The sequence below is a fragment of the Apteryx rowi genome, unplaced genomic scaffold (genome assembly GCF_003343035.1).
Source record: "Apteryx rowi isolate R43461 unplaced genomic scaffold, aptRow1 scaffold_911, whole genome shotgun sequence".
In the NCBI taxonomy this organism is placed as follows: Eukaryota; Metazoa; Chordata; class Aves; order Apterygiformes; family Apterygidae; genus Apteryx; species Apteryx rowi.
In genome coordinates, this window is record NW_020451218.1 from 202,680 (window position 1) to 228,543 (window position 25,864).

The 25,864-nt window shown below is 50.8% G+C and overlaps 1 protein-coding gene across 1 annotated transcript in view; it reads right to left on the reverse strand.

The window, feature by feature from the left end:
• Positions 1-25,864, reverse strand: part of RBPMS (RNA binding protein, mRNA processing factor) — a 46,394-nt gene that overhangs the window by 7,921 nt on the left and 12,609 nt on the right. Inside the window, exons 2-6 of the mRNA XM_026091636.1 lie at positions 14,447-14,524; positions 13,067-13,105; positions 12,378-12,440; positions 6,236-6,386; positions 2,118-2,248 (exon numbers count right to left, since the gene is read on the reverse strand). Coding sequence (XP_025947421.1) covers positions 2,118-2,248; positions 6,236-6,386; positions 12,378-12,440; positions 13,067-13,105; positions 14,447-14,524 — 462 coding nt within the window. The remainder of the gene's footprint in view (positions 1-2,117; positions 2,249-6,235; positions 6,387-12,377; positions 12,441-13,066; positions 13,106-14,446; positions 14,525-25,864) is intronic.

Here is a 25,864-nt window from a genome sequence, read left to right on the forward strand (position 1 = left end):
TTTCCACTGTCCTTCCTATCTTTTTATCAGCCTCTGAAAAGCCTCGAGCAAGTATCAGAATCTTGGGAGAAAAAAAACTCATTTCCTGTGCTTTGAAGTGAACAAACTGTGCTTCTCGCAACAGATATAGTGCATGGGGTTCAGAACAGGTCTGCAGCCCCCCAAACCCATCGGGGTGAGAGGGGCACAGGGCTGGGCACAGACGGCACCGGCCCAAGTGATCATATCAGGCAGCTGGGGTGGTATCCTCTCCAAGAAACCTGAAGAGGAGTCACAGTTTTGGCCCTCAGGATGAGGACAGTGTTAGAAAAGGCACAACACATTTTGCAGAAGCCCTAGCAACACATAAACTTAGGCGGGAGCTTTGCACCAATTTTCTGCAAAAACATGGGCCGGAAAACCACTCATCACTGCCACCCCCTATCCAGGTCCTTGGTGCATGACTTATCTGCCATGAATGAAACACCCTGTCCCCAGACACATTGGATAAAAGCACGCAGCAGCAGGAGGGGCTGGAGTAGCAAGTGCGGGGGGGAAAGCATGGTGGGAAAGGGTAGAGATGGGGCCCAGCCACCACACCAACATGGCAAAGTCCACAGCTTCCCCATGACGGGCACCCATGACGGGATGAGCCGATGGCACCTGCTCATCTACCATATTTAATTCTGCTATTTTTTTTCAACCTCCTTTTGTTTCTTCTTTTTTCTGGGTTGGTTGTTAATTTTTAATTGCTGTGTGCTGCTATCATGGACCATTAGTGGTTTCAGCTAGTGGGGTGCAACAAGCAGAAAAGCGCTTGTGACAGAGAGCACATTACTTGGGCTTTCTGCCTCTCGCTTTGCAGGGTGTGACCATGCTGACAGGGTCAGCTCCACTCCCTGCCTGCTCAACCATACATCGTGAATAAAATATGGGCCCTCTATTTGTGCTTCATTTTCCTTCTCCTTCCAGTCAAAGTTGCTTTACTTCAACCCCCAAATTCACTGCCCTCATTTCAGCTCCCAAGTTTCCAGGCACTCTTCAGACAGCATTAGGAAATGGCCCTGTTTCAGCCCAGAAATGGCTGGAAATGCAGGCTGCAGCTGACTTCCCATGTACTGCCCCAACCACCAGCTTGCCAGAGGCTGGCTGCTTGCCTGGCCTGGGTTGCTGCCTACTGCTTGCGAAGTGCCTGAGTGGCGAGGGGGCCCCTTGCACTTGGATCAGCTCCAGGCACCTCTCTGGAGCTGCTCCGGGCTGGCAGCCGGCTGCCCCACCTGTGTGCTGCACTAGAGCTGGGGGAGCAAGCTTTTGATGTCCACACCTGGCTGCCAGATGCACCCACCATGCAGGGATGGTTACCACTGCAACCTCTGCACCCCTGCGTGTGAGCTGGGGCCAAGGTGATGCTGAGACACCCCTGGCACTGGGTGGCACAGAAGACGGTGACCCTCATCTCYGTACTAGCAGCAGACAGCATGGCAGGGCCACTGCCCCACATCGACGGAGGAGGGCTCCCGGACCCCATAGGGCTCCTCAGAGGACTCAGAAGGTCCCTCACACTCCTTAGCCAGGTCACAGCAATGTCCTCCCTCCTACTGCCCCTGGGGCAGACAACCTGCCTTCCAGCAACACCACTGTGGGGCCGTCCGTTTCCGCATGCAGCCCCCCCACGTCCTGCTCCTTCTCAGCTAGGACTGGAGCTGCCAGCTCTGCAGACTCACCTCAAATGCACACTCATGTGTCAACACAAATTCCCTTCCATTTAATTCGACCCAAAGATGGCCCAGCCCTGGCCGGACACCACATATGGAGAGGGAGGGCATCTACCCTGCCCATGAGGTCTCCCTTAGCTGCCCTGGTTTCTAGTGTGGACGAGAGTGAAGGTATTAAGGAAGAGAGAGGTGTCTGGGGAATATCAGGCAGTGTGCTGTCATCTCGTCCCACCAGTCCCGGCAGTACGTGTCAGCTTGATTTAGGTGACATCATTAATCTCTGGAAGGAGTGTCTGTTAGCCGGACAGAGGTTAGTCGTATGGTGAGCACTGAGGGGAAGGGGTAGGGGCAGGGGGACGGGGGACCAGGTTTGAAAGGACTGTGGTAAGGTGAGCGAAGTCGTGGCTGATTGGTATCAATTACCTGGGCATGCAGTGAAGCGGGATACGTGAAAGCAGGAGGAGGTAGAGCAGGTGCTAACTCCGCTGGGTACAGAGGGTACGGCCCCCACACTTCAGGGCTACTGGGATAAAGTGCAGGCACTGTGAGCTCATCTGCAAGAAAAGAATAAGGAGAGTTAACAGTTACCATGTAGCTGTGGCTCAGACAACAAAACAAGAGACGCCGAATTGCACCTGCAGCCAAATAGCCTCGACTGTGTTCCCCTACCAGCTCCCCGTGACTTGAAGATCATGGGAAAGGCATGGCAGAGCCGTGGCAAATCCAGCTGTGGAGGAAGGACACAAGCCCAGAGCCACTCCGACTTGGTCCTGTGCTCACATGAAGGTGGGACAGCGGCTACAGAGATGGCATCCAGGAGCCTGTCAAGCAAAGATGTCCCTGCCAACAGAGGCAGTGCTTGGCAAAGGGCGCTGTTAAGTTACAGCCTAGAAGACGCTGGCTAAATGGAGCCAAAGCCCAGGCAGGAGTGGAAATAGCTGTGTCCTCCAAGACTTTCCTTCACAGGATGGAAACCTTCGCTCCCTGCAGCACTGAGCAGAGGCAGTAACACCGCTGGGGCAGGTCGGCAGCAATCACAAGCGAATTCAGAGGACCTGTAATCTACTTTTTCTTTCTACGGTTAATTGTGAGCTGTCAGTTTATTGATTCCAGCTTCTTCTAAATAGCCTGCAGGGGACACCAGCCACAAGTGATTTAATAACATCATAAATCCTTTGTTTTCCCCCAAAACAGTAGGGAAGTGGAGACCAAGCACAAGCTTCTGCCTAAATTGTGCAATTTATGAGTTCCAGGGCTTGCATTACTGCCACAGGCTACTCTTTCCCGAGGCTTGTTCACAGCTAATGCTTAGGACCTGATTCATTCATGAGCTTCTCCATAAAAAGCAGTATGTTCGGTGTCGCTGTCAGCAGCAGCTAATGAGAAATAGCAAGAGCAGATGGACTGACTCAGAATACAATGCTGTTATTTAACTCGCCTGCTTAGAAAACACAGAGTTCRGTTTTTCAACTTTTCAGCCTTTAGCAAGACATATTGTGAGGCTAGGTACGCTTCCTTCCCGTTTCCAGGGAGGCCAGATTGGCTTCTTCGGCTCTGAGAGGTTTAATTATATTTGGGAATCCGATGTCAGCCAGTTTGAAGAGAGTTTATGACCTATAAATACACCCACACATAAATACGCTTGTGCAACAGAGATGCAAGGAGTTAAGGCTTCTGTTTTTCATCTGGACACGAAAGTTAAAATGGAAGTAGTATTCCAAAGGCAGTGCAAGAAATGCTTTCAAACAGCAAAAACTGTTAAGACATGTTTCATGGTGAAATATCCACTACAACAAAATCTCCAACCACTGCTCAGAAACTCCCTGGCCCAGCGATGTGGYGAACCAACACTACAAGCTTGTCCTGTCCCTATGCTCTGGGCTAAGCAAGTGCTCCTGGCTGCTGTTGGTGACAGGAGCCTGGGCAAGTCAGTCCACCCCAGCAGAGATGCTCTTTATGGTCTTTAACCTGTCTTAACTGAGGGGAGAGCAGCTCTCCCGCACCCATTTCACAGAGGAGGTGATCACAGCAGTTTCTCCCACAACATGTCCCTTTTGCCGCTGCTTTTTGACAGAGCATGGACAATTATGCTGCCTTTTCCTCGGATGCTGCTGCCATGGCTGAGACAGAGCCTGCCCCAAATATCGCAGCCCTGGAGCTTTAAACCAAGGTGCTTCCAGGAGCCCCAGCTGAGCTCTGAAAGGACATCGCCAAGCTGAGCTGATGCTTCGCACCCCATCTGCCTCAACAGATTGGAAACGCGCAGCCCTTTTGCAACTCGGGGAAGCAACCATGTAAGAAAGGCTGGCCACTTGCCCACATCACACAATCACAACGGCTCACGTCAGGGCTGAAGTGCCTCCAAGCACGAGGTGCTCCAGCTGCTCCAACTGTATGCCAGCACAACAGCACCTGGCACTGCTGTATCCGACACCCATAACGTCTCCAGGGTTACCCCAAGATTTCTGCCTGTCTCTAAGCTGATGTTTTGTAGTCGGATACCTCAATGAGGCCAAAATGCTAGCCCACCTGGGCAGCTCTAACAGCCCCACACAGATACGCTGGAGGGATTCGGCAGAGGTTTTTCTAGCTTCCCTCTGCAACCAGCAACCTTCACATGCTCAGAGAAGGCTCCAGTTCTTTCCAGCTATGCCCCGGGTTCACTGCGACCCACTTCCCGTCTCCACGGCCCTTCCTCCAGTGAGTCGTGAGAGCAAGCAGCAGCCACCATCCCCTGCACCACCATCGCCACCCCAGAGGTTGTGTTTCAATGACACAGGAGATTACAAGTTTACACTGTTGACTTGAAAGTAAGATAAACAGCAAAAACTTGGCAAGGGCTAGCATAAACAACCGCCCCTACCACAGCTCATTCCTAAGGGTCGCGTTCATCTCTCCGAGCGGGAGCAGCAGGACTGGGCAAGCCCAGGGATGGGCCCCAGCTGCAGCTGTGGGTTAACATGGTGCCGAAGAAACCCCTCACAAGGTGGTGAGACACAGCAGGGATGCATGGGGTTCCCAGTGCCCTTCACAGTGTGTCCAGGAGGGCTGGGCACTAGAAAAAACCTGTTTTCTCTCTCCTGGAGAACAAAGCACATTGTGCTTTGATTTCTGGCTGGCAGCATCAGGGACGAAGCAAGGGTTTTGCTGGCCCGGACAGAAGACTTGTTGGCTTCCCTCATCTCTTCCCTGCTATAACCATCCCCAAAACTACAGGTGTGGAGGAGAGAGTGGTCTGTTCCAAGGTGTTGACTTTGGCACAGCTGGGGCTGGAAACCATGTCAGCATCTGTCAGGAACCCACACCACCACAGCAAAGGCAGAGGATTTCCTGGCAGGAATCAAATATTTCTCCTGTCTGGGCTGACCACGACCTGCTTGCTGGTCTTCTCTAGCATTGACAGCYGGGTTTGGAGATCGGAGGGACCCCAGCTGCACACCCATATCCCACCCATCACTCTGGGAGCGGTGCACTTTCCTGACCATGTCAGGCTCTCAGGCAAGCGGCACGCTCCAGGTTTGAAGACACTCAGGTAGAAATGGGCCCTTTAGTGGTCACCAGCAGTGAGGAAAGCCCCAGAGAAAAGACTCCCCCACAACCACAGGAGCAAAGGGGGAAGGGGTGTCCAGAGGTCTCTGGTCCAAACTCCCACTTCCAGCAGGACTGTTGCCAACACGAGATCAGAGTAGCCATGATTTCATCTAGCTGAGGCTTGGAAACCACCAAGGATGGTTTTTTTCTGCCTTCTCTTTTACAAGTTTTTCCTAATACTCGAGCCAAACTTCACAAGCTGCCCCTGCAGTATCATCTGCTGTGGCCAAGAAGAGTTTGCCTCCGTGATCATGGTGTCTGCCCCTCAGGATGCTGTACCTGTGGTTAGATACTCCCAAGCCTTAGATAACCCATACGTCACCAGAGCAGGCTGACTTGGCTCCCCTCTCATTGCAAACCTAGTGGCCCCAGCCTCAACCATCCTGGTAGTCCCACCAGACCCTCTCCAGTGTCCCCATAGCCTCCTTGAACTAGGGGCCCAGGCTGGATGTGGTACCCTGGGACAGCCTCCCTGGCACCAAGGGAAGGGCTAACAGCTGCCCTTGCTTTCCTGGCCACAGGCCCACTCACGTAGCCTGGCATGTGGCTGCCTCATTCAGGATGAGCATGCACTGCTGGCTCAAATTTAACCTGGTGCCCACCAGCAGCCCCCCAAAGGTACCTCAGCTCCCTCCAGTGTCCCCCCCAGTGTCTTTGTCCCAGCAGAGCTGGTGGGTCTGTATGTTTGCCTGGGATTTCTGCATGGTCTGAATTGCCTGAACAAGTGATTTTGCCAAGGCAAAGGAGGATGGGAAGATTCCTCATGTCCGATGTCCTCACTGCCAGGACACTGGGCAAGAGGCAGGCGGTGGGGCTGGCTCTGCCCGGAGCACCGGAGCATGCCCTGCTTCACCTATGCCAGCTCCCAGCTGGCAGATGAAGGACTGGGTTGGAGGGTCATTTCTCCCCCTCTTGTTCATTTTCAAAGGAGAGCAAAGCCAAGTACTTACATGGCTCCCTGGCGATGAACTGAGGTACGGTGCTGGGGAGAGGTGTGCTGGGGTTCGGTGTGCCCACCAGTTTGCTCTTGGCCATCTTGGTGTTTGCCTTGGCGAACTCCAGGCGGAGTGTCTGGGGAATCTCGGGGTCGAAGCGGATGCCCTTGGAAGGAAGGAAACACAGCCAGTCAGCGAGCCAGGCGAACAAAACCCAAAGAGCCCTGACAGGAGGAAAGGGGGTTCAGCCATTCACAGCCCCAGCAGTGTCCTGATCCTGCCACAGTTCAGCAGACGTTTCCCACAGGCCTCATTTGTTCTCTCTTGCATGCACAGACTCTCTCCATCACCTTCACCCCAAAATTCCAGCTGGAAAACCAGCTCCAATGACTTGCTCAGAAAGTTAGGTCCATAGCTTGGGCCTGTTTATTTTTCCTGCTGATAAAACATTCACTAATAAGGACTTTGTTTTCCTGATTTTGTCCCCTGGTCACATAAGGAACCTTCATCTGGCTCCCAGGCTGCTCTCTAATCTGGACTGAACAATGCCATGGCGTTATGGGGATGGAAACATATTATACCGTGGAGACGATGTTTTGCATGCCCTGGCTATAAAACGTCCCTGTTCACAGCAAGACATTTACGTCAGGCAGGGGGCTTGGCTCGGTTAACCATGTGCTGCTCCGGGCACACGGTGTGCTCGGAGTGAGGGGGAAGCGACGCTCTGGAGGAGGGAGAAGCAGACAGGGAACCTCAGGGAGTTGCTTTTAAAAGGAGCAATGCTCCCTCTGAGCCCAGATACAAATGACACTGTGCAGAAAGGGGAGTCTGGGCAGAGCAAATGTGAGGCGGTAGCTTCCTTGATGCCATCTCACATGGTTACAGGTGGAGAAAGAGATCCTGGCACCTCTTCTTATCTAACACATTTTCAGGGCAAGCAAGCACACACGTGGGGGCAGGCAGAAAGCTCCCTGCCTCCTCCAGCATGAGCCCCCTCCACCGCCTCCCAGAGCCCTGCAACAAAAATAACTCCAGATTTTTGTCCTCAATTCAATTTCCAACATCCTTGCAAACTTCCAAAGTTTAAATGACCTAATTTGTTTGGCAGTGAACACTGAGGCCGTGGGCCCTCAACAACTTGCATTCCTCTAACATCTTTAGGATCAGCACCATATTTGGTAGTCGGCATCCTGCTCAGCCAAGCTCTTGTCCAGAGGGATTAGCAGAGCCAAAAATATTTTAAATTTAAAATGAAGACAAGGAAAAACACAGAAAGGCATTAGAGAACTGGCTTCACGCTGTTATCCCTGCCTGATGAGATTATTCAGTGGGCGGGGTGATGTTACCCACTGCATCAGCAGCAGCAGTTTAACTCTGCAAAGGAAGAAGGAAGCTGCTAAAGAAAAGTGAAATCTGCTCTTTTGCCTGTAGCAAAAATAAAGCCGATGGTGGCTGAGAGGTGCCTCTCCAAAGACTTCTGCCAAATGGTGGTGCCGACATGTCTGAGGCCATGACGAAGCAGTTCAGGGGCACTGAGAGATGCTGGTCCCCAACCTGAGCCACTGTCCGGGGGCCCTGGCACCCAGAGCAGCCCTTGGGGGCTACAGCTGTGCTGCAGCTCTGATGGCAAGAGCAAGGTGAGCCAGGGCAGTGTCGGGTAGTGAAAGGCTGCCTGCCAGCTGGGGGCAGGGGCCTTCATTAGCCCGACACACAAGGGAATGAGACAGCTGCACCTCTGAGGTTACATGACTGGGGAAAGCAGGTACCCCTGGGTGCTGTTGGCCGACGAGCACTCCAGGAGCCTCGGAAAAGCAGACATTTCCTGGAGAACTGCTTCCCGGTCCTGCATTTCCTCTGCCGGTTTACAACTGCCACCTGGTTATGAGACACCTTTGGCACAGGCTGGAAAACAATGCATTCCCAGGCTGTTTTTCCAGCCCACACCAACAAACTGTGGCATCTTCTGCTCAGACACTGAGCCCTGTGGTACAAAACCCTGCATCCTGGGAGCTGGTGAGGAGTTCAAGGCTGGGCAGACATTTTTTCCCACACTTTTTTTTCATCTCTCTGAAAGCTTTTGCAGCTTTAGCTGCTATTTTTCCCACTGAACAAACAGGAAACTCTGGGAAAGGAGTCACACTCTGACTCATATCTAAGAGCCTAATCCTTATTTAGATAAAGCTTCACGTTTTCCAAGTGGGAAAGGAGCTGAGGAGTTGCCAGGATTATTGTCCGACCAGCGATACAACACTGGCTAGCATGACAGCCACCCAATTTAGTGCGACCCATGACAGGGAGCTGCCTAATTTAATGTGTCGGACCAAAGGTGGATAGCAAGAGGGTCAGAAGGTAAACCTGTCCGCAGTGCTCTGCTGCCAGCACTGCGTCTCTGTACCGGGATGTGCCTTTCCAAGGTCAAAACCCTTGCAGTGCTCAAGACCATAAATACCTCTTTCACTATTATCAGGATCGCCCATGGAAAGGAAAGAAAGCAAAGTATTAAGGAATGTAGAGGCCTTCAGAGGCTCGATACAGCCCTCACAGTCCCATCACTGACTTCCAGCATGGTTGGAAAAGCTGTTCTTTTTCCTCTGAGACCCGCTTTCTGCCATGAAAGCTCCTTGCTTGAGCTGGCCCTGCATGTACAGCAGATTCGTTTTATGAATCCACTTGTGTTCTCCATGAGGCATTTCAAGCCAAGCGGCAGAATTATGCAGAGCTGCCGCCGCAAGCAACAGGCCCTCCTGGGGCATAAACTGTGCTTCCCATTTCCTGAGCCTTTTGCAGACACACTAGTGCACTTCGGTTGCTCCGCTTTTTTCCCAGCCCACCCGGATCCAGCTGCTACACAAACATGTATCCCAGGAGCCCTTGAAACCATCCTGAATTGATCTGCCAACCACACAAGAGACCTTGTTTTCCCCCCCTGTGTCTGCCCAGACCTCTGTGGTGTGGGCAGAGCTGGAGCTGGAGAGAGTGCCAGCCACCTGCAGCAGCATGGCAGGACAAAACTGCCACAGTATCAGCATCTTCAGACTGCAGTGAGGTGCCTCCCTTTCACAGGGGTCACGTCACCTATGCCACCCTGCAGGGACTGCAAGCCTGCCATGGGCTGAGGCGCTCACGCTTTTGAGGCTGCAGCAGACTTGAAGAGAGGGTGCTGTGGAAGGGAAGCACAGCTGGTGCTTGCAGAACGGAGGCAGCCGCTTCCTTTGACAACACTTTTTTAATGACACATTGTTTATGTGATGTCTGGGACAGTGTTTCCTTAGCACATCCGGGCTGTGGGTCACCCCCTCTCCTCCCGCCAATCCCACACACCTGCCTAGGCAGACGGTTTGGTCTATCACCTGCAGCCTAAGCTGGCAGCTTGCAACGCAGCTCTCAAGCTCAGCAGGCCCAGGCTGAGCTCACAGCAGGATGAAGGGCCTCTGGAGGGTGGGCTTTCCCTCAGGTCTGTCCTGAGCCCCCAGGCTGACGCTGCAGCCCCAACTCCAGGGAACCGCCCTCCGTCAGCACACAGGAGGTGCTGCAGGGATAAGCCCGCCTGCTTTGCAGAGGAAAACTGTCTGGAAAAGCTCCCTGAGGTCAAGAGAGAACCAGTGCTGCTGCATCACCTCCCACTCCTTAATCTCCCACAGACAGGAGGTCGCAGACCTGGGCGCTGGCTAACGTCAGCCAGACGGGGTCCTGCGACAGGGCCCCTCGCTGTCTGGACTTCCAAATGCAAATGTCAGCCGTCTTCATAAATAACGTTCCCCCACCACCACTTCCTTGTAATCTTTTTCCTCCCCTGCATTTAGCAGGGGAGGCCAGAGGCTGTTCATGCAGCACCTCTTCCCCACGGGCACCCCCTGAGCAAAATGAAATCAAACATGCTAATCACAGCTCCAAATAAATCTGGGATCTGGAGAGCCCGAGTGGAGGAGAACAGGGTGGACACATTTGCTGCTGTCACTAGTGCAAATGTGGAGGGCCCTGGCTGGCTGGCACACTGGAAACCTGGTTGGGAAGCACTCTGCCCCCATGCATCAACTTGGAACAAACCACTGGCCTCACAAAACCGAGGCACCAGTCTAAAAAAGGGAAACGTGAGTTCTCCAGGGTTATTTCACTGCTGTAGACAAGAGGGATGTTTTTAAGAGCTTTGATGCAGTGATAAGTTGGATATCAAACGACTGGAACAAAGCATGTTCATTTACTGGAAGAAAATAACCTCTTCAGTGCCTGCATCTGGCTTGGATCAGTGTCAGGGTTGTCCCTGTGCACACACATTCTTACACAAACACATGCACACACACATACACACACACAAAAGCACATATGCACACGTACCCTCACACATGTGCTGTTGCACGCACACACACACACACACTCATACACTTGTTCATGAAGTCTGATCGCTCCCACAACATTGCCAGCGGTAAGGAACCAGTTTCAAACCAACTGAGCAGATTAACACTGATCTAGAAGCATCATCTTCTATGTAGCCATGTGTCTTTCTCTCCCCTCCCATGTTATAGCAAAAAGGGGCTACAAATTCTTCCTGACAAACGGTCAAATGATCTGTGCTTTGTAATCCTCTTCCAGCACATTGGCATCACAGAGCTCATGGGCAATGCTCTGCACAAAGAGGTCTGTCGGCCCATGCACTGGGACACAGCCCTTTGCTCTGCATTGCCAGGACAGAGACAGGACAGCTGCCAGCTCTTGCTGGGCCTGGCCCAGGAAAAGATCTTTGGGCCAGCTGGTAAAGGCCAGCTTGAGCCACACATAAAGGCTCTCTCCAGAATTTGCACGCAGGTGGTATGAACAGCCAAGGCCAAGCAGGGATTGCATGGATTTGGCAGTGTGCTCACACCCCAGAGATATTTCCTTGGTCCAGTGACTTACTGTGGCTGCAAAGTACTACACTGTCAACAGGAAAAACTGCAAGTACCTGCAGTGCTCAGGGGAGCTGGTAGGACTCTCCTGGATGCTCTTACAGAAGACGTGAGTTTCAAACTCCCTTGGGAAGAGATCTTGGCTAGGTGCTCTTATCTCAGCCATTTTTTATGGAGGTGGGAGAGGGGAGACAGAGAATATAACCTCCTTCCCCTCCAGGAGCGATTAAATAGTTCTGGCCCTAAAAAAAAAGAATTCCAGCCAAATCTTGCAAATTGAGACAAACTCTGCTATGATGTTGGGGACAACACAAATATTTTCACCATGACATGTGATCTTCACCACAAGGTCTTCACTTCTGGCATCTTCACTCTGGCCTTTCCATCCTTGGAGATCATGAACTCTCTGAGTTGGACTAGAGCCCTCCAAAAGTCCCTTCCTCCCTAAATCTCTCCATGTTCCTGTTGCCCAATAACAGTTGCCCAGTTCCAGTGCTGGTAACATGGGCCTCAGCTGGAAGAAGGCAGAGGCTACCTGCTTTACAGAAAACAGAGAGGCCAGCAGAAAGCCTTATCTCCCCAACATTTTTTAAAGCTGGACTAAGACTTGACCATGTGCCAAGACAGTGAAAAAATGCGGCCAGCAAAGAGAAGCCATTATAAAAAGAGGAGTGAGGGATGGACATTAGGAAGTAGTGGAGATTACAATGATAGCAGATGATAAGTAGCAGATCAGGAAATGGTTGGAGAAATGGAACGTATTCAAGCTAGCAGGTGCGGAAGATACACATCCCCAGGCCAGAGAAACTTGGAGAGCAACTGGCAGTCATTTGGGGAAGGAGAAACGAGGGAGGAATTCAGGGACAGGAGAAAAAAAAGAGTGAGCTCTTTCAGCCTCCTAAGAGTGGTCCCGTCATATGAGAGTTGTTGGAGAAAAGACAGAGTCCATGAGCACGAGTGCTGAGGAGCACGCAGCATATTCCTGAAGGCCAGCCACCCTCATTCCTGCCTGGTCCACAGTCACCTCATAAGCATGGGAGCAAAACATGATGGCGTAAGCGAGCTGCCCTTCCCTCCTGGCAGACACAATGGTTCTCACAGGCTGTCACAGACAAGCACAGTGTTAGGCTTTGGCCATGAATCAAGGAAAGATGGCTCTCCCCACCTCCAGGGGAGCAAGCACAGGCGACTACTCTGCCAGCAGTACAGTTCCCCATCCCTCCCCAGGATGCGAGCCCTGGCACAAGCTGCAAGGAAGGGCACCACATACTTACGTTCAGAGCATTTTTAGCAGCTTCTGCTTCTGAGCGGCTGTCAAAGCTAACGAACCCCACGGGCTGAGGAGTGAAGAGAGGAGAGGTGAGTCAGGCAGGCAGGGGAGCAGTGATGCCTCCTTAAGCTGCATACAAAGCAGTTCCCTGGGATGGGAAATGCAGATCTGGGATCTGCGCCGAAAGATGGTCTTAGCCTCACGGGGGACTGGAGCCAGGTGAGGCTTTTATGGCAGGGGCCAGACATTTAGTTTGGTACTCAAGCAAGAGGGCAAGGCCTTGGAGCAGCGGTCTCTGGCGATACACACAAGGGCCACAGCCCAAGGCAGACTGGCTCTGCTCTCTGCCTGGAGGACAGCCTGGTGTCACTGCAGCCCTCCACTGCAAAAGGCATGTCATTCCAATACAAGGGCTGAGTCCAACAGCCGTGTGACCCTCCTGCTCCCAGGACACCTGCCCTGATCGTCCCTAAACAGGCCCTTGCCTCTGCTGTAGATGCAAGGCTCTTCCACTGGAAGCTGAGCACTCCCAGCAATGAGACTGCATGAAAATCAGGGGATCTGGAGAGATGAGGAAAAGAGAGGACTAGACTAAGGCTGGAGCTTAGAAGAGATGAGACCCTGCATTGGGACACTGTTCCCAAATCGCACAGTGCTGGCAACTACAAGCACCCAGTTCTGAAATGCTCTTACCTGCTTAGACGTGAGTTTTATAAGAGACCCTTCATATCCCTGCAAGAAAAGAGAAAAACTCTGTTTAGCCAAGATCCTTCTGAGATTGCCACAGATAGATAATGCTCAGCATGGACAACCAGATAGAGACTGATATTATCAATCCCTCAGCAACTGAGCAAGTTTTCCCCATGCAGCCGAGCATGCTGGACCAGGACACAACCACTGCAACAGCAATGCCTAGACTTGGGAACAGTTGACCAGCAGCAAGACCTGCTGAGAAGGGAAATTTGGCTAGGAGAGGCTCACCCCCCCCCCCCATCCTCTCTACTGAGGGCCTGGGAAGAGTAAGCTGCAAAGGCAAGCCTGGGGCACAGAGTCTTGAGCGCTCGGTTAGGAGGGCTGTTGGCAAAGAGATGCTCTGCTCCCTAACGTGGACTCCCCTGCCTCTGCCTTACTTCGCCCAGGCTCCTGGGGGTTGTGCTCAGAAGCAGAAGTGCCAACACTTTAGGGCACTTGTTGTTCCCTACCCTTTCAACCCCGCTAGCCCTTCGAGAGGGAAATGTGCATTATCTGTGACTCTGCAGTAAAACAGTTGGGGAGTATTAGGCAGACATGATATTGAGCTTCTTACAGCTATAAAGGATTAGCACAAGCTCAGGGACTCAGTGCCACTGAATTTTTTGCATGGCTGTTTAATGCCTGATCGTAGCTTGATAATACCATCTTTTGTATTTTAAAAGAGCCAATATCTAAGCTCCAAATCTGTCATGGTCAAGAAACACAGCGGGGATTTTGAGAGGTTTAAAGTCAGTTCTCTTCTGCTATTAAATGGGGTGAAAATCAACGTGGAATTTAAACCTCTGTGTAATCAAAGAGCCTGATACCATCTCTCTATATTTTACTGGGGGAAAAACATGCAGAAACTTGTGTCAGTGAATGGAATGATCAAAGCAGGTTTTCTTTGGGAAACCAGTGGGCTCCTGGATCCTGCTAAGTTCAGAGACTGCCAGCCCATACACTTTGCCAGCCTTGCCATGGCGAGGACTGGAAGCAAGCTCACACCTCCTGAGTCTTGCCACAGTACCCTAAACCAGGGCCCAGTCTGGAGCAGTGAATGGGTTTCTAATGCCTTTGCAAGGGCCAGGTCCCCATGACATACCCCCAGACACCCCACCTGACCTTACATTGCTCCATTTGCAAGGGTTCTTTGCTACACAGGTATGTTACCATCTCTTGCACCCCTTTTTGCTCTCAGGTCTGCGGAGAGGGACCACATGGTGACACTGGGATGGTGCAGGTTGCCAGCTGAAGCAATGTGCTCCACGGTCACCACTGTGCTCCACTGCTGTACAGATTTTTGCAGACCACCTCTTCCCCTGGGGGACACAGATCTGGTACCTTAAAGGGCCTGAACAGCAGGTAAAGTTCCCGGGGCTTGATATCCAGAGGCAGCCCACTCACAAAGAGTGTCCTGACCTAGAAAAGAAGAAGGAAGGTTCATGGGGATCCTTATCCAGCATCTCTGGAATAGACTTGTAAATAATGTAGATAACCCACATTGTGGACACTTCCAAGAGCTGTAAGTGTAAGTGGCAGCACATGAAATAGATGCACAGTGTAGAAGGACACGCTGCAAGCAGTCAGGCCCACAGCAGGACACCTGGTGGTTTGCCACCTTTCATGGCCCCAACTGCCCATACTCACAGGCAGCCCTGGTGCTGCTGCTCCGTTCAGTTGCCGTTCTCCTATGACCCGTGCCTGCAGGGCTTTGTGCCCTCTTTCCCCCTTGGAGACTCTTTGAATTGACGGTTGAACTCTAACACACAGTGTAAAGATGTCTCCTAGAARGGAACAACTCCAACTGAAGGGAAATTTAATGGACAGCTAAATGCCTTAAGACACTTAAGGGATGAAGCATTTTTCTGGGGGTGTCCCTCTCCCTAAAGTGACCACAGAAGAAGCCGTTTAGATTAGACACCTGATGCTCAGATGGTTTAAAGTTAGCTGAGTTCAGTCCTAGCCACGTGGAGTGTCACCAGCGTGTGCGGCACATGGGAAGCCTTGCTCAGCTAAAGATTCTCCAGGTGGAAGAGGCTATGCTTCCCCATGCCTTCCTACACAGTGTGCAAAACAGGATATCTTGCCGAATCCACAACAGAGCCTTTATTCTGCAAACAATGGCTATTGTCTCTGCAGGGTTTCAATCCTGAAGCAACTAAGTAAGGACTCAAAGAAGCAAGCCCAAACTACTTCTCCTATAGTACAGAAGTGTCAATGTTTGGAACAGGGCTAATTTTAAGTAGTCTGTCCGGATTTTTTAAAGTCACCTTTTAACAGTGTCTGAAGGATTTAAACTCCTTTTGGGTGGATCTAAGAGTGGTGATGCAGCGTTTGCTGTCATGCAGCATCCTAAAAGTAGGGACAGCTTGCAGAAATCCTGATTCCACAAATGATGACAGCAACAAGACTGAGAAAGTGAAAACTTAATCAGTTCCCCCATGGGAACATATTAGGTCTCATCAATATGGAAGATCAGACTGCACTGGTAGGTCACAGCACTCTGCAATAATCCCTGACAGAGTTATAAAGTTGCTCAGTCCCACTGAAATTGGCTACGCTGACAGGATCTAACAGCATTATAATCTTGTTAACATCCTGGAGAGATCAGGTAAAAATAATCCCACAGTAGTAAACTCTGCTGAATAAATAAGCCCTGAAAGTCGTCTCTTCCTCTTTCTATCAACAGCTCACACTGTGGCATCCAGCAGTGTCCATAGGGAGCTGATTTCCCCTCATTGCGGCAGGAATGGCAGGTAAGGCCAACCTCTCACCTTGCCTAATTGTCAGGGTTGGCAAATATTGTAAATTCCTGCTGACCAAGTGAGGGTGTGCTACGTGCAGAGGGGCTGCAGCCACCAGAAGCCCCTGGGGCTGCTAGCTGCTTCCTTACTTTGGAATAACTTGCTTGTCCTTGAAAGTCTATTTAAAACATTAGGGTGAAGCACTCATCTTTGAGTCTTTACCAAGGAAATGATGCCTTGCTCTTATGTGTACACCCCCTCATGCACCCTCCTCTCACCCTGGGGAACTAGACGCACCCTCCAGAGGCCCCAAAGCTTTGATATCAGCTCATTTCCTCCAGGCCAGACATAAGCTCAAATATACGCTCAAAGGATCAAAAAGCAAACTGTGATARTAAAAAGGAACAAGGGCAGGGGGACATGCCCTCCTTGCTCACAGGGACCCTTTGATCCTACTGTTCAAATTGCTCCTGCCATCCAGACAGGATGGGGGAGACTTTCTTTGCCCTTCCCCACTTCTGCTCAGAACGACGCTTGACCTCAAGAGGAGCAGAGAAGGTGGACACACTCAAATGCTTAAGGAAATGGAGGAAACAGGTGATGGAAAGAGATCAGACTGGCTATTTTGAACCTACCAACACAAAGCCTGAGAAGGACCTGATGGCTTCATAAATACACTCAGGTAAACATCAAGGAGGGAGTTTTATTTAGAGTGAAGAGCAGTACCAGTATGAGCTCAAAGGAGCTGTGCACTTGAACCACTTTCTGCGAGTTCCCAAGACAGCTTGTGGGTCTCTCTTCTCCCTTTTTGGAGGCCTAGGCATAAAACCAGCAAGATCACATCCAAAACACTTCATCTCCTCCCATAGACCAGCCTTGCTGCCAGTGGCAAGTTCACTTGCCAGACACTTGCCAGCCCTTCTGATCAGACACTCATTCAGGGACCATGAGTTGGAGAAGGCCTGTGTGCCTTGCACCTCTCTTAAAAAGTTGTATGTAATCTGCCACTTCGTTGCCCAGTTTCAGTGGCCAGGCTGGGCAGTGGTCTTTTGGCACGGCCAGTTTGCTGGGGCTGCAGAGACCAAGGATGAAACGCTTTCTTTAAAACCATGAGGCACACCACAGATGCTTGGAGCTCGGAAATGGGGTCTTTTCCAGCCTCCAGGACCACATGGTTGCTCCACATGAAAGACTCTGTGGCTAATCAGATGGGAGTTAATCTGAGTGGTATGACCTGCAGCAACTTGCCAAAGAAATCCCTATCTCACCTGCAATGTATTGCAAAAACTTTTAAACCCATTGTGTTAATTGAGGCAATCCATTGTGTTAACCTATCAAGATGAGCTAGCTTCACGCAAGGAAATTGTTGCTGCTCTGCTAATGCAGCAGAAACGAGATCTGCACTTATGTCAGGCTTTTCTGAGGCAGGTAAAACCCTGCCTGGGTAAAACCTTTTGAGTCAGATCTGGACTGTGTATAAAAGTTGGGACACTGAGTGATTCTTATGCTTTATAACCAGCTTTTAACTGGAGGAGCAGCGCTGCATGGAGAAGACGAGAGACTGAGAGTTGTATCTGCTGCCAGTCCCTTGTGGCTTATCCTATCAACCTCATCCAAAGACTGACCAGGCAGGAAGCACTGAGCCATGGCTCACACAGGTTTGGTGCCTGGTGCCCGGGGAGCCCTCAGAGTGCAGCCTGATGCACGTTGTGTTGAGATCTTGGGGCGGATGAGGCCTGGGGGGCGTCAGGTCTCCATTGTCGCAGCCTCACTGGGCCCTCATGGCCCAACTGGCCTCTCCTGGGGCCTCCAATGCCCACACGTCCCTGCCCATGGCCCGGGCTGCATTTAGGCTCAGGCCTGGGGCTGGGGCTGGCCCTGGCTACTCTCACTGGACTGACTCTGCTTGTTTGGGTGCTGTGGGGCTGCACTCCAACTGGTGAGATCCCTGCTGCACTCCCTCACTATCCTAGCAAAGAGCTCACAGAGGCAGGAGCCCCCTGTCCTCATCCCAAGTGCAAGGTCACAGGTGAGGGGAGGGAGCATGTTGTTTTTTATATATATATCCTGGAGTAAGAAAGCTTCCCTCATCTAGGGTACAGAGGAATTCAAGTCCTTTGGACATGAACTGCTTTTTAGGCACCCAAATACCTTGGGAGAGCTGGGCAGAGGGGTCGCAGCAACTGTCAGTTGGACCAGCCCTTGGTGACAAGTTGCCCAGTCTGGACTGGAGGAGGGGAAAAAAACCTTGATTTTTGGCCAAGTTTCCTGGCCTGTAGTTCTGCCAGCCCACCCACTATCTGAGCTTAAGTACTGGGACACATAAAACTGCCAGACCAGGCCTATTCTTCAGCTGAAATTTGTTCTTTCTCTTGCAGATAAAAGATATCTAACACATCTCTGAAGATCTGGGAGTGCAAACATTCCTGCTTTGTGTAACAAAACCTCTGGCTGACCTACGGCAAATATCTATTAAATAACAAAAGGTACTCAGCTCTGTCGGCACAACACGGGCCATTTGCATATAGCCCTTATGTCAACAGCTCAGGCACTGCTGATATGGATCACATTATGCATGCAGGCTGGAAAAAAACAAGCTAGCCATGAAAGTACAGACAGCCAGCACTTAACACATCTCAGAAAGACAGGCACCTGGATTTAGATAGTCACAAGACTAACCAAGATCTGTGAGCTCACATGTGCTTAGTCTGCAGCCCAAGATTGTGGTAGCCCAAAGCATGGACAGACCAAGGCGGGAAGGGGTCTCCAGGGGGTCTCCATTCAACCCCTGCTCCAGGCAGGGTAACCTCCCATCTGCGTGAGGGTGCTCAGGGCCTTGGCCAAACAGGTGCTGAGATCTCAGGGTGAATGGGATCAAGCCATGCAAGGCCCAGCATAATGCCCCTTCCTAATCTGGAGTTGCCATCTGGGTTGCGGCAAGACACCACCCTGGGAGCCAGGTCCAAAGCATCCTGGAAAAGCATTTTCATGACACTGAGCCTTCAGGAAAGCAGAGACGGACCCCAGGCTTATAACTGGCAGGTCCTCCTTTCCAAACCTCAGCTGCTTTGCAAAACACCATCAGATTGTTATGAGAGTTACACATCGGGTAACAAATCCCTGATTTGGGACAAGATCACTAGTTTTTGCTTCTGCTGTGGGAGTTTCTTGGAAATAAGACTTGTACTGTTCCCACCCTTCCCACCTTGCCTTTCTTCTCTCCTGCATGAGGAAGAACAAGCAAACAGCCTGCTATTGGTAATGGGACTATCAACAGTGGACTGGTGGCTGTAGTGACTGATCCCTGCTCCTCAAAGCTGCCGCACTGCTGGAGCTGTCACCATCCGGCAGCACGTGTTGTAACACAGCCAAACACCGGCCAACACAGATGGAAACCAGGGATTACAGGTTGTACCTCAGCTAGGGAACCATGGTGGGGAAACACAAGCTCTCCAGACTTGCATGCTGTAAGGAAAGGTCAGCTGCATAAAAAGGGAGAAGGGGAGACGGTATTTTGCTTCTGAACTCAGCTACTTTGACTCCCTTTGCTGTTGTGATATTAACATGTCACACTGGCTGGGGACATACTGGACATACCAGACATGGCTGGAGACCTGTGAAATGTCAGCCACAACAGATAGGGCACGAAGAGCTTTTAAGCATCACTGTACTTCATCCCCCCACCTTCAGCTCCCAAATGTCTCCCCCAGGCACTTTCTTTTAGCAAAGGTGAGGGGAACCAAGGTGATCCGATGCTCCCTAGCCCAGGCTGCTCTGTGCCACAAATGGAAGCTCTTCTCCCAAACAAGACACAAAAGCTCACAGTTCGACCCCCCGTACAGCATTGTGCTTCACTGCCACCCACACTGCCAGAACCGCTGGATCTCTGGGAAGAAAATGTGCCATGGATGCTTTGGGGGACATTGTTTCTGTTTTGGAGAAGACCGGCCAGGGTGAGCTGCAGCCTTATAAGGAAAAGCTGAGCTCCAGCCCCAGTGCTGCACAACTTGCACTGCTCCTGAGTAGGTCACGGCTGAAGCCTTTCAAGGTTTAAGGACGTGCTGGATTCAGAGCAAGTGGAGAACAGCCCCAGCAGACACACACTGTTTTGGAGAGACCTGCATGGGGAGAGACCCATGTTTTGCCCCCACTGATCTTCAGGAATACTGTGAGCCTGGAGTGAAGCACAGGRATCTGTTCCCCGTCCTCATTTGATAAAATTTGACCTCTTGTGAAGAGGGATGGCACTATAGACTAAGCAGCTAATTTGGTTTAGAGGGAGCTGGCACTGAAAGACTTCCTGTAAATGCTCAAAACTCTTTTGAGTATAATCTGGGTAAATGATTGTCAACCCTCCAGTTAAAAAGTACCCATACCTTCATCCTCCACAAAACCACTCAAGTGAGTTCTTGAGTAACACCTCAAATGCCACGCAACTGCCGAGAGAGAAGTTATAACCACACAGCAAAGCTGCTGGGAGCACCCAGAAAGGTTTCTGAGTTAAGACTGGGGAGAGAGCAGGTGAGCCACGCAGTGAGGCAGCATCCACTGTCAGGCCCGATCCGTTAGATATTCCACCATCTCCTGAAGGAGGCACAGCGATTTCTTGAATGCAGGGAAGACAACAGAGGGGAAAATCCACCAGGTAGTGGCTGCCAAAGGTACATCACCAGATATTACCCCACAAGTGCCACGCAGAGCTCCATACACCATAACAGCTCATGTCAACCAGGAGGGGCTGACCAGCAGAGCCGTGGCAGCAGTGGTGCAGAGCTAATCGTCAGAAGAAGCGACACTAGCCCCCTTGAGAAGGTGCTGCGGTTCAGCCGCTTGCAGCAGACCACAGCAGGGCATGCAGCCTTGTACAGCCGAGGCCTGTGTGATGGTCCCAGCAGGGCTGTGAAGCTTTTGCTTGCAGCGTGCCAGGCTCTAATTGCCTGGGAACTCCTGCCAGATGGACTCAAACTACGCCTGGCCCTGCTATGCAAGTTTCTTCTGGCAGGAGCTGGGGAGAAAATCATGCAGCAGAGCTCCAGAAGAATCTCTCATGCCCATGCCGGGGATAATCCTCCAGGAGATGGCAAGCCCAAGAAGTGTGTGCGCAGACCAGTCAGCTCTGCTTCCCTGTCCCTCCCTCCATTCAGCTTGTGTCTCTCCAGTGCAGTGACAACAGAGATGACGGTGGCAAAAAGGTTAGCAGCGTCTCTCATTCCCCCCACTAAACTGAAAACAATACTAGAAATCCCACTGCTCCCTTCAGCAAGCCTTCACCCCAATAAATGCAGAGACAGATGAAACGTTGCACTCCTTAGGCTCTCATAAAATACCATGCAGCACTCATAAAACAGAACTGTAAGTACTTGCTCTCTCTAGGTACTTGTTTCTCCCCACTACTTGCCCAGGAAACCAAAGAGCTGGCTTAGCAAATCCCCCAGGCAAGTCCCACCTTTATTGCCTGGGCCACAGAGGAGAACAATATCACCATGGGAAAACATGAGGGCTGTCCACAGAACGCAGTAGTCTTGGGTGGGAAAGACATCAAGATAGTAGGACTCCTCCTGCAGCAGCTCCAGTTGTGCCCAGTTCCTGCTGAAGGGAGCCATGCTGCTTCATGGCTCCAGCCAAGGGTAATGTCCATGTATTTGGTCCATCCTGAAAGTATAGTGCTCCTTTTTAAATCACCAGGGCAAGGTTTCACTGYGTGAAGGTCTAACCACTCCTGTTTGTAACAGAGGATGATTAATTCCTATCAACATCCCAGAGGCTGCTCTATTTTCAATATTTTCAATTTTTCTGTTTTCAATTGGCATGTTTATTGGCTGGAAATTGCTGCTAAATGTATAGACTGTATATATTTCCTCCTGCCAGAATATAGGTTTTGCTCTATATAAGCTCCCTCTACTGGAATTCAGTGTAAACAASACAAGTTTATCCTTTCCTAGAAGAAAGGTATTTCCCTTCAAACACAACCGGAAAAACACTGACTGTCTTTTTTTCCCCTACAAATAGCTACTTTCTGTAAGCAATAAAAAGAGGAGCAGGGAATTACCGGTTGACTGGGCCCTTCCTGGATGCCTCAGCACCTACTCTGCCTCCTGTGGGTGAAAAGCTCTGCTGCCACAGTTCCAAAGGGGCCTGACAGAATCCAGCACTCAACATATTTAACAACGTCAGAAGCTGCCAGAGCTCATCCTGATCTTGCCTTGGGGCACAGGACCGGATTCRATTGCTGTGATCCCCAGCAGCTCCTCCTGCCATTTTCTCCCAGTGGTCCCTTCTGACACAGCATTTAGTTTTTAACTGAACAAGGATCTTGGCAGGTTTTTGTCTCCTGCCTGATTCCCTCCTCCTGCTACCAAAGACATCCAAGCTGATTAGTGATGCCCAGTGAATGCTGATAGGTCCTGTTGGTACTGACAGCACCCTTTCATCTGTAATTGGAGGGCTGAGCTGACTGCTGCATTACAGTTTCTGCTATGTTACCCACTGATGATAGCTTATTTTCAACAGTGATGCTTCAGCGAGTGAGAACCTTGACTAAAGAATGTGAAATCTCTCTGATCGTCGTAAAAATGCCGACCAAGGCGATTGTGAAATAAAGAAGATCAGACTGCGGAGCAATTCAGACCTCAAAAGGTGGGTTTGTTTTTTATCTCGTGTGCCCCCCTCCATCTGACATAGTCAAGTTCCTTTGAAGGCACGCTGCCCTCGGTAATCCCACACTCCTTCAGCAATAGCAACAAGGAGAGTAGGGTCAGCCTGTGGGCATCCAACCGCTTTGTGGGTTGGGACAACATCATTTTTTCTTATTTTTGGCTCAGCACCTCATGCTGCTTGTTCTCCAAGACCTGCGTAGGTTCAGCCCTGGTTGCTCCTTGGTCAGAAGGTGAAAATAGTCTTCAAAAAAAAAAAAAAAAAACAGGCAGGGGAGTCTTTCCCTGCTGCCGCAGTCCCTGAGCAGAGAACTAGAGAAATCCTAGAAGCAGAGAAATATTGCTTAAAAGAGACCTTTGGAGGTTTCTAGTCCAGCCTCTTCCCCAGAGCACACATGATTCCAAGCTTGCCTGGCAACTCTAAGAGGAAAGGAAAGAGTGGAAGGACACTGATGGTGAGAGAAGAAATCACTTTGGCAGAAAAAAAGAAGATGCCATGGAGGTCTGCAAGCAGAGGGAACCAGGTTACAAACAGACAGCAATTCAAAAGCAGTAGCAAAGAGTGAAATGGCGCAAGAGAAATACATCAATTCAGCAGAAACAAGTATCTTAAAAGAAATTAAATGAGGGACCCCAACAATCTACCTCCAGTACGCGCTTATTAAAAGAAAAACAACTTGAAATCTTAATACATGTGGAGGGAGAGAGAGTTTCTAGCTCAATCACTTGACATCCCTTGGTCAGCTTAGTGGCTCATCTGCATCTGCAAAATATGTGTTTGTGCAAGTCTTCCAGGGCAGCAGGGATATTTGCAAACACAGGCATAACAGGGATATTCCTCTTCCCATTTGTATGTGCAGCTACTGTCCTAGCACAGGGAGGCTTGCAGTGGCAACACACACAGCTAACCTGTTGCTTGTGCCCTGATCTACTGAAAGGCCCCACTTGTATCTAGATTCCCTGATGCTCCACGTACCTCTCTGTGCCAGAGGCACTAGATGGCACACAGACTTCGGGAGGTGAGAAAAGGAAGGGGATGTTGGGAAACAGGGCTGGCAGCTCAGAGCTATCTTTAGCTATGACACGCAAAAACCGCCACTGCTTCAGGAGCAGGCTGAGGAGCAACCCTGCGTTTTTCAGGCAGTGGATGGATGGAGCAGGGAGATGCTCTCTGAGCAGGGAGCATAGGTGAAAAACCTGCCCCACAAAAAGCAAGCGGGAGTTTTGCCACCAACTTGAGTCAAGCAGGCTTCCTTCAAGAGCAGGCCGGGGTCAGCTTATGGCCTGGCCAGAGTACGTGGGGGTAGGATGACCGAAGCTGTTGTGAGCAGTGCAGCCCAGTTCTAGCCATTGTCAGAAAAAAGGCCAGAAAAAACAGCAGCATCCTCTGCAGAAAAATGATTCAGGCACTGACACTGCTTCTCAGCTGGCTCTGCCATGTGAGGCATCTTGTCCCATGCACTCTTTGGCTTGGGGATATCTGTTCTTCGGGCTGGCATGCCAGGACTTCTTTCTATTTGGTGCCTTGGAAACAAAGCTGAGGACGTGGGATGGAGGTCCTTGACCCTCCCTGACCCTCCCCAGGCTCCGCTGCCAGCGAGGAATTTCGGGAGCTAACGGGAAGCCATGGCAGTGGCTTAACCTCCCTTTGAGATTAAGCCAGTTTCATCTTGCAGCATGTAATCTATTAAAGCTCTGGTTAATAGTAGACCTGGATCTTCTGGGCAATTTGGAATGAGAGTTACTGACCCCTGACACTCCGCTGTTGGGGTAATTACCAGCGTGTTGCAGACTGGACTCTGCAGCACTTAGCCCATGTTCCAGTTTTGTAATGAGTAAGCTGGCTCTGGCATTTATAATTTAACCCAGGTCTCCAGAAACAAGACATTAGCCCTGGAGACAAAACCTGCTCCTTGTCACACTCTGTCCAACCAGCTCTCCAGGCTTCACAGCTCCCTGCATGGCTCAAACAACCAACAACAGTGTGGGAGAGGCACAGCAGCAGGGAGCCCCTTGGAGGGGAATAGTGCAGGCCCAGGCCAGACCCTCGCATGCAGAGGACAGCCTGATTACAGTGGCTTTATGCCAGAGAGGAGAAGGTTCCCGTTCCCTGGAGAGAGGTGGCAAGAGCCAGCCCCACCGGGTGCTTCAGCTCCTGGTCTCATACAAGCAGCAGCTTCGTGGGGCCAGGAGGCAAATCCCGCAGCTAATCAGTGAACGTTGTTTAGGAACAGCTCCAAAGCAGACCTGGTGGGTTAGGAGTCAACTCGGAGATTAATCCAAACTTTTATCTTTGTTAAAGCTCATATATTTGTTAGTTTTTCCTTTACATATAACCACATGGTGTATCTGAGCAGAAGATTAATGGCTTTAATAAAATGCAAYAAGATGTTCCCTTACTCCAGGAATCAAGAAAAACAAAGTGACTAACCAGCACRCAAAGCATCCAACCCATGGACACCAGCTTTCTATTAGCATAAAGTAATGCAACAGGTGCCACTTAAGAGTCCCACCCCAAGGTGACAGGTTGAGATGCCGAGTTTGAGAAGGGCTTAAATTCACGTTTTATGTTAAGCAAATATTTATCAGTTGAATTTACACCCCTGTTTGCATTTGTGGGTACCAATTAAATTTCCTCTCAAGCCGCAAGCAAGTCAGTGCCTGGGAGTCAGAAGGGGATGGAACGAGCCCTTTGGGGAACATTAGTCCTTGTGGCTAATCCTACCCAGCATAACTATAACCGGCAAATGGCTTTGCTTTAATACTCACAGTTTAATGTGCTGCACTTTAAACAAAGTCAGCGTGCCAGCTAATCGGAAACTAGGAAACATGGCACTGTTGCCACTGTTGGCCTCAAATTACAAGTCAGCTTACCCAGCTAAAATCACGCAACTGGCTTAGAAATCCTACGAGCTGCCCACAAAAGGGAAGGAGCTTCAGAAGGAGCAGCCAGATCAAAACAAAGCCTTCAAGGTAAGCCACGGGTCCCTCTTCTTCCCCAGTGTGTGTTCATTGTCCCTGCCCCAGAGCAGAGCAGGAGCGCAGAAAACAAAGATACCCAGGAACTGGAGTTTCAGCCTCTGGTTTCAACCTCTCTGACCAGCAGGGCCAGAGACTCAGGGCTTTTAAATCTGGAGGCCAGCAGAACCCTGCTCCCAGCAGCACAGGCCCCACGGTAACACAAGAAGTTCCCAGCACGAGGATCCAACGCCACAATTTCGTGGCCTGCCCTGCATTTGCAAACCTGCCATTCTGGGAGCCGGCACGTTCCATCCCAGTGCAGAGCCACTCTCCAGGAATTTGTTGCCTGCAATAGGATTGGCATAAGCTCCTTGACCCCACTTGCGCTGTGCACCCAACAC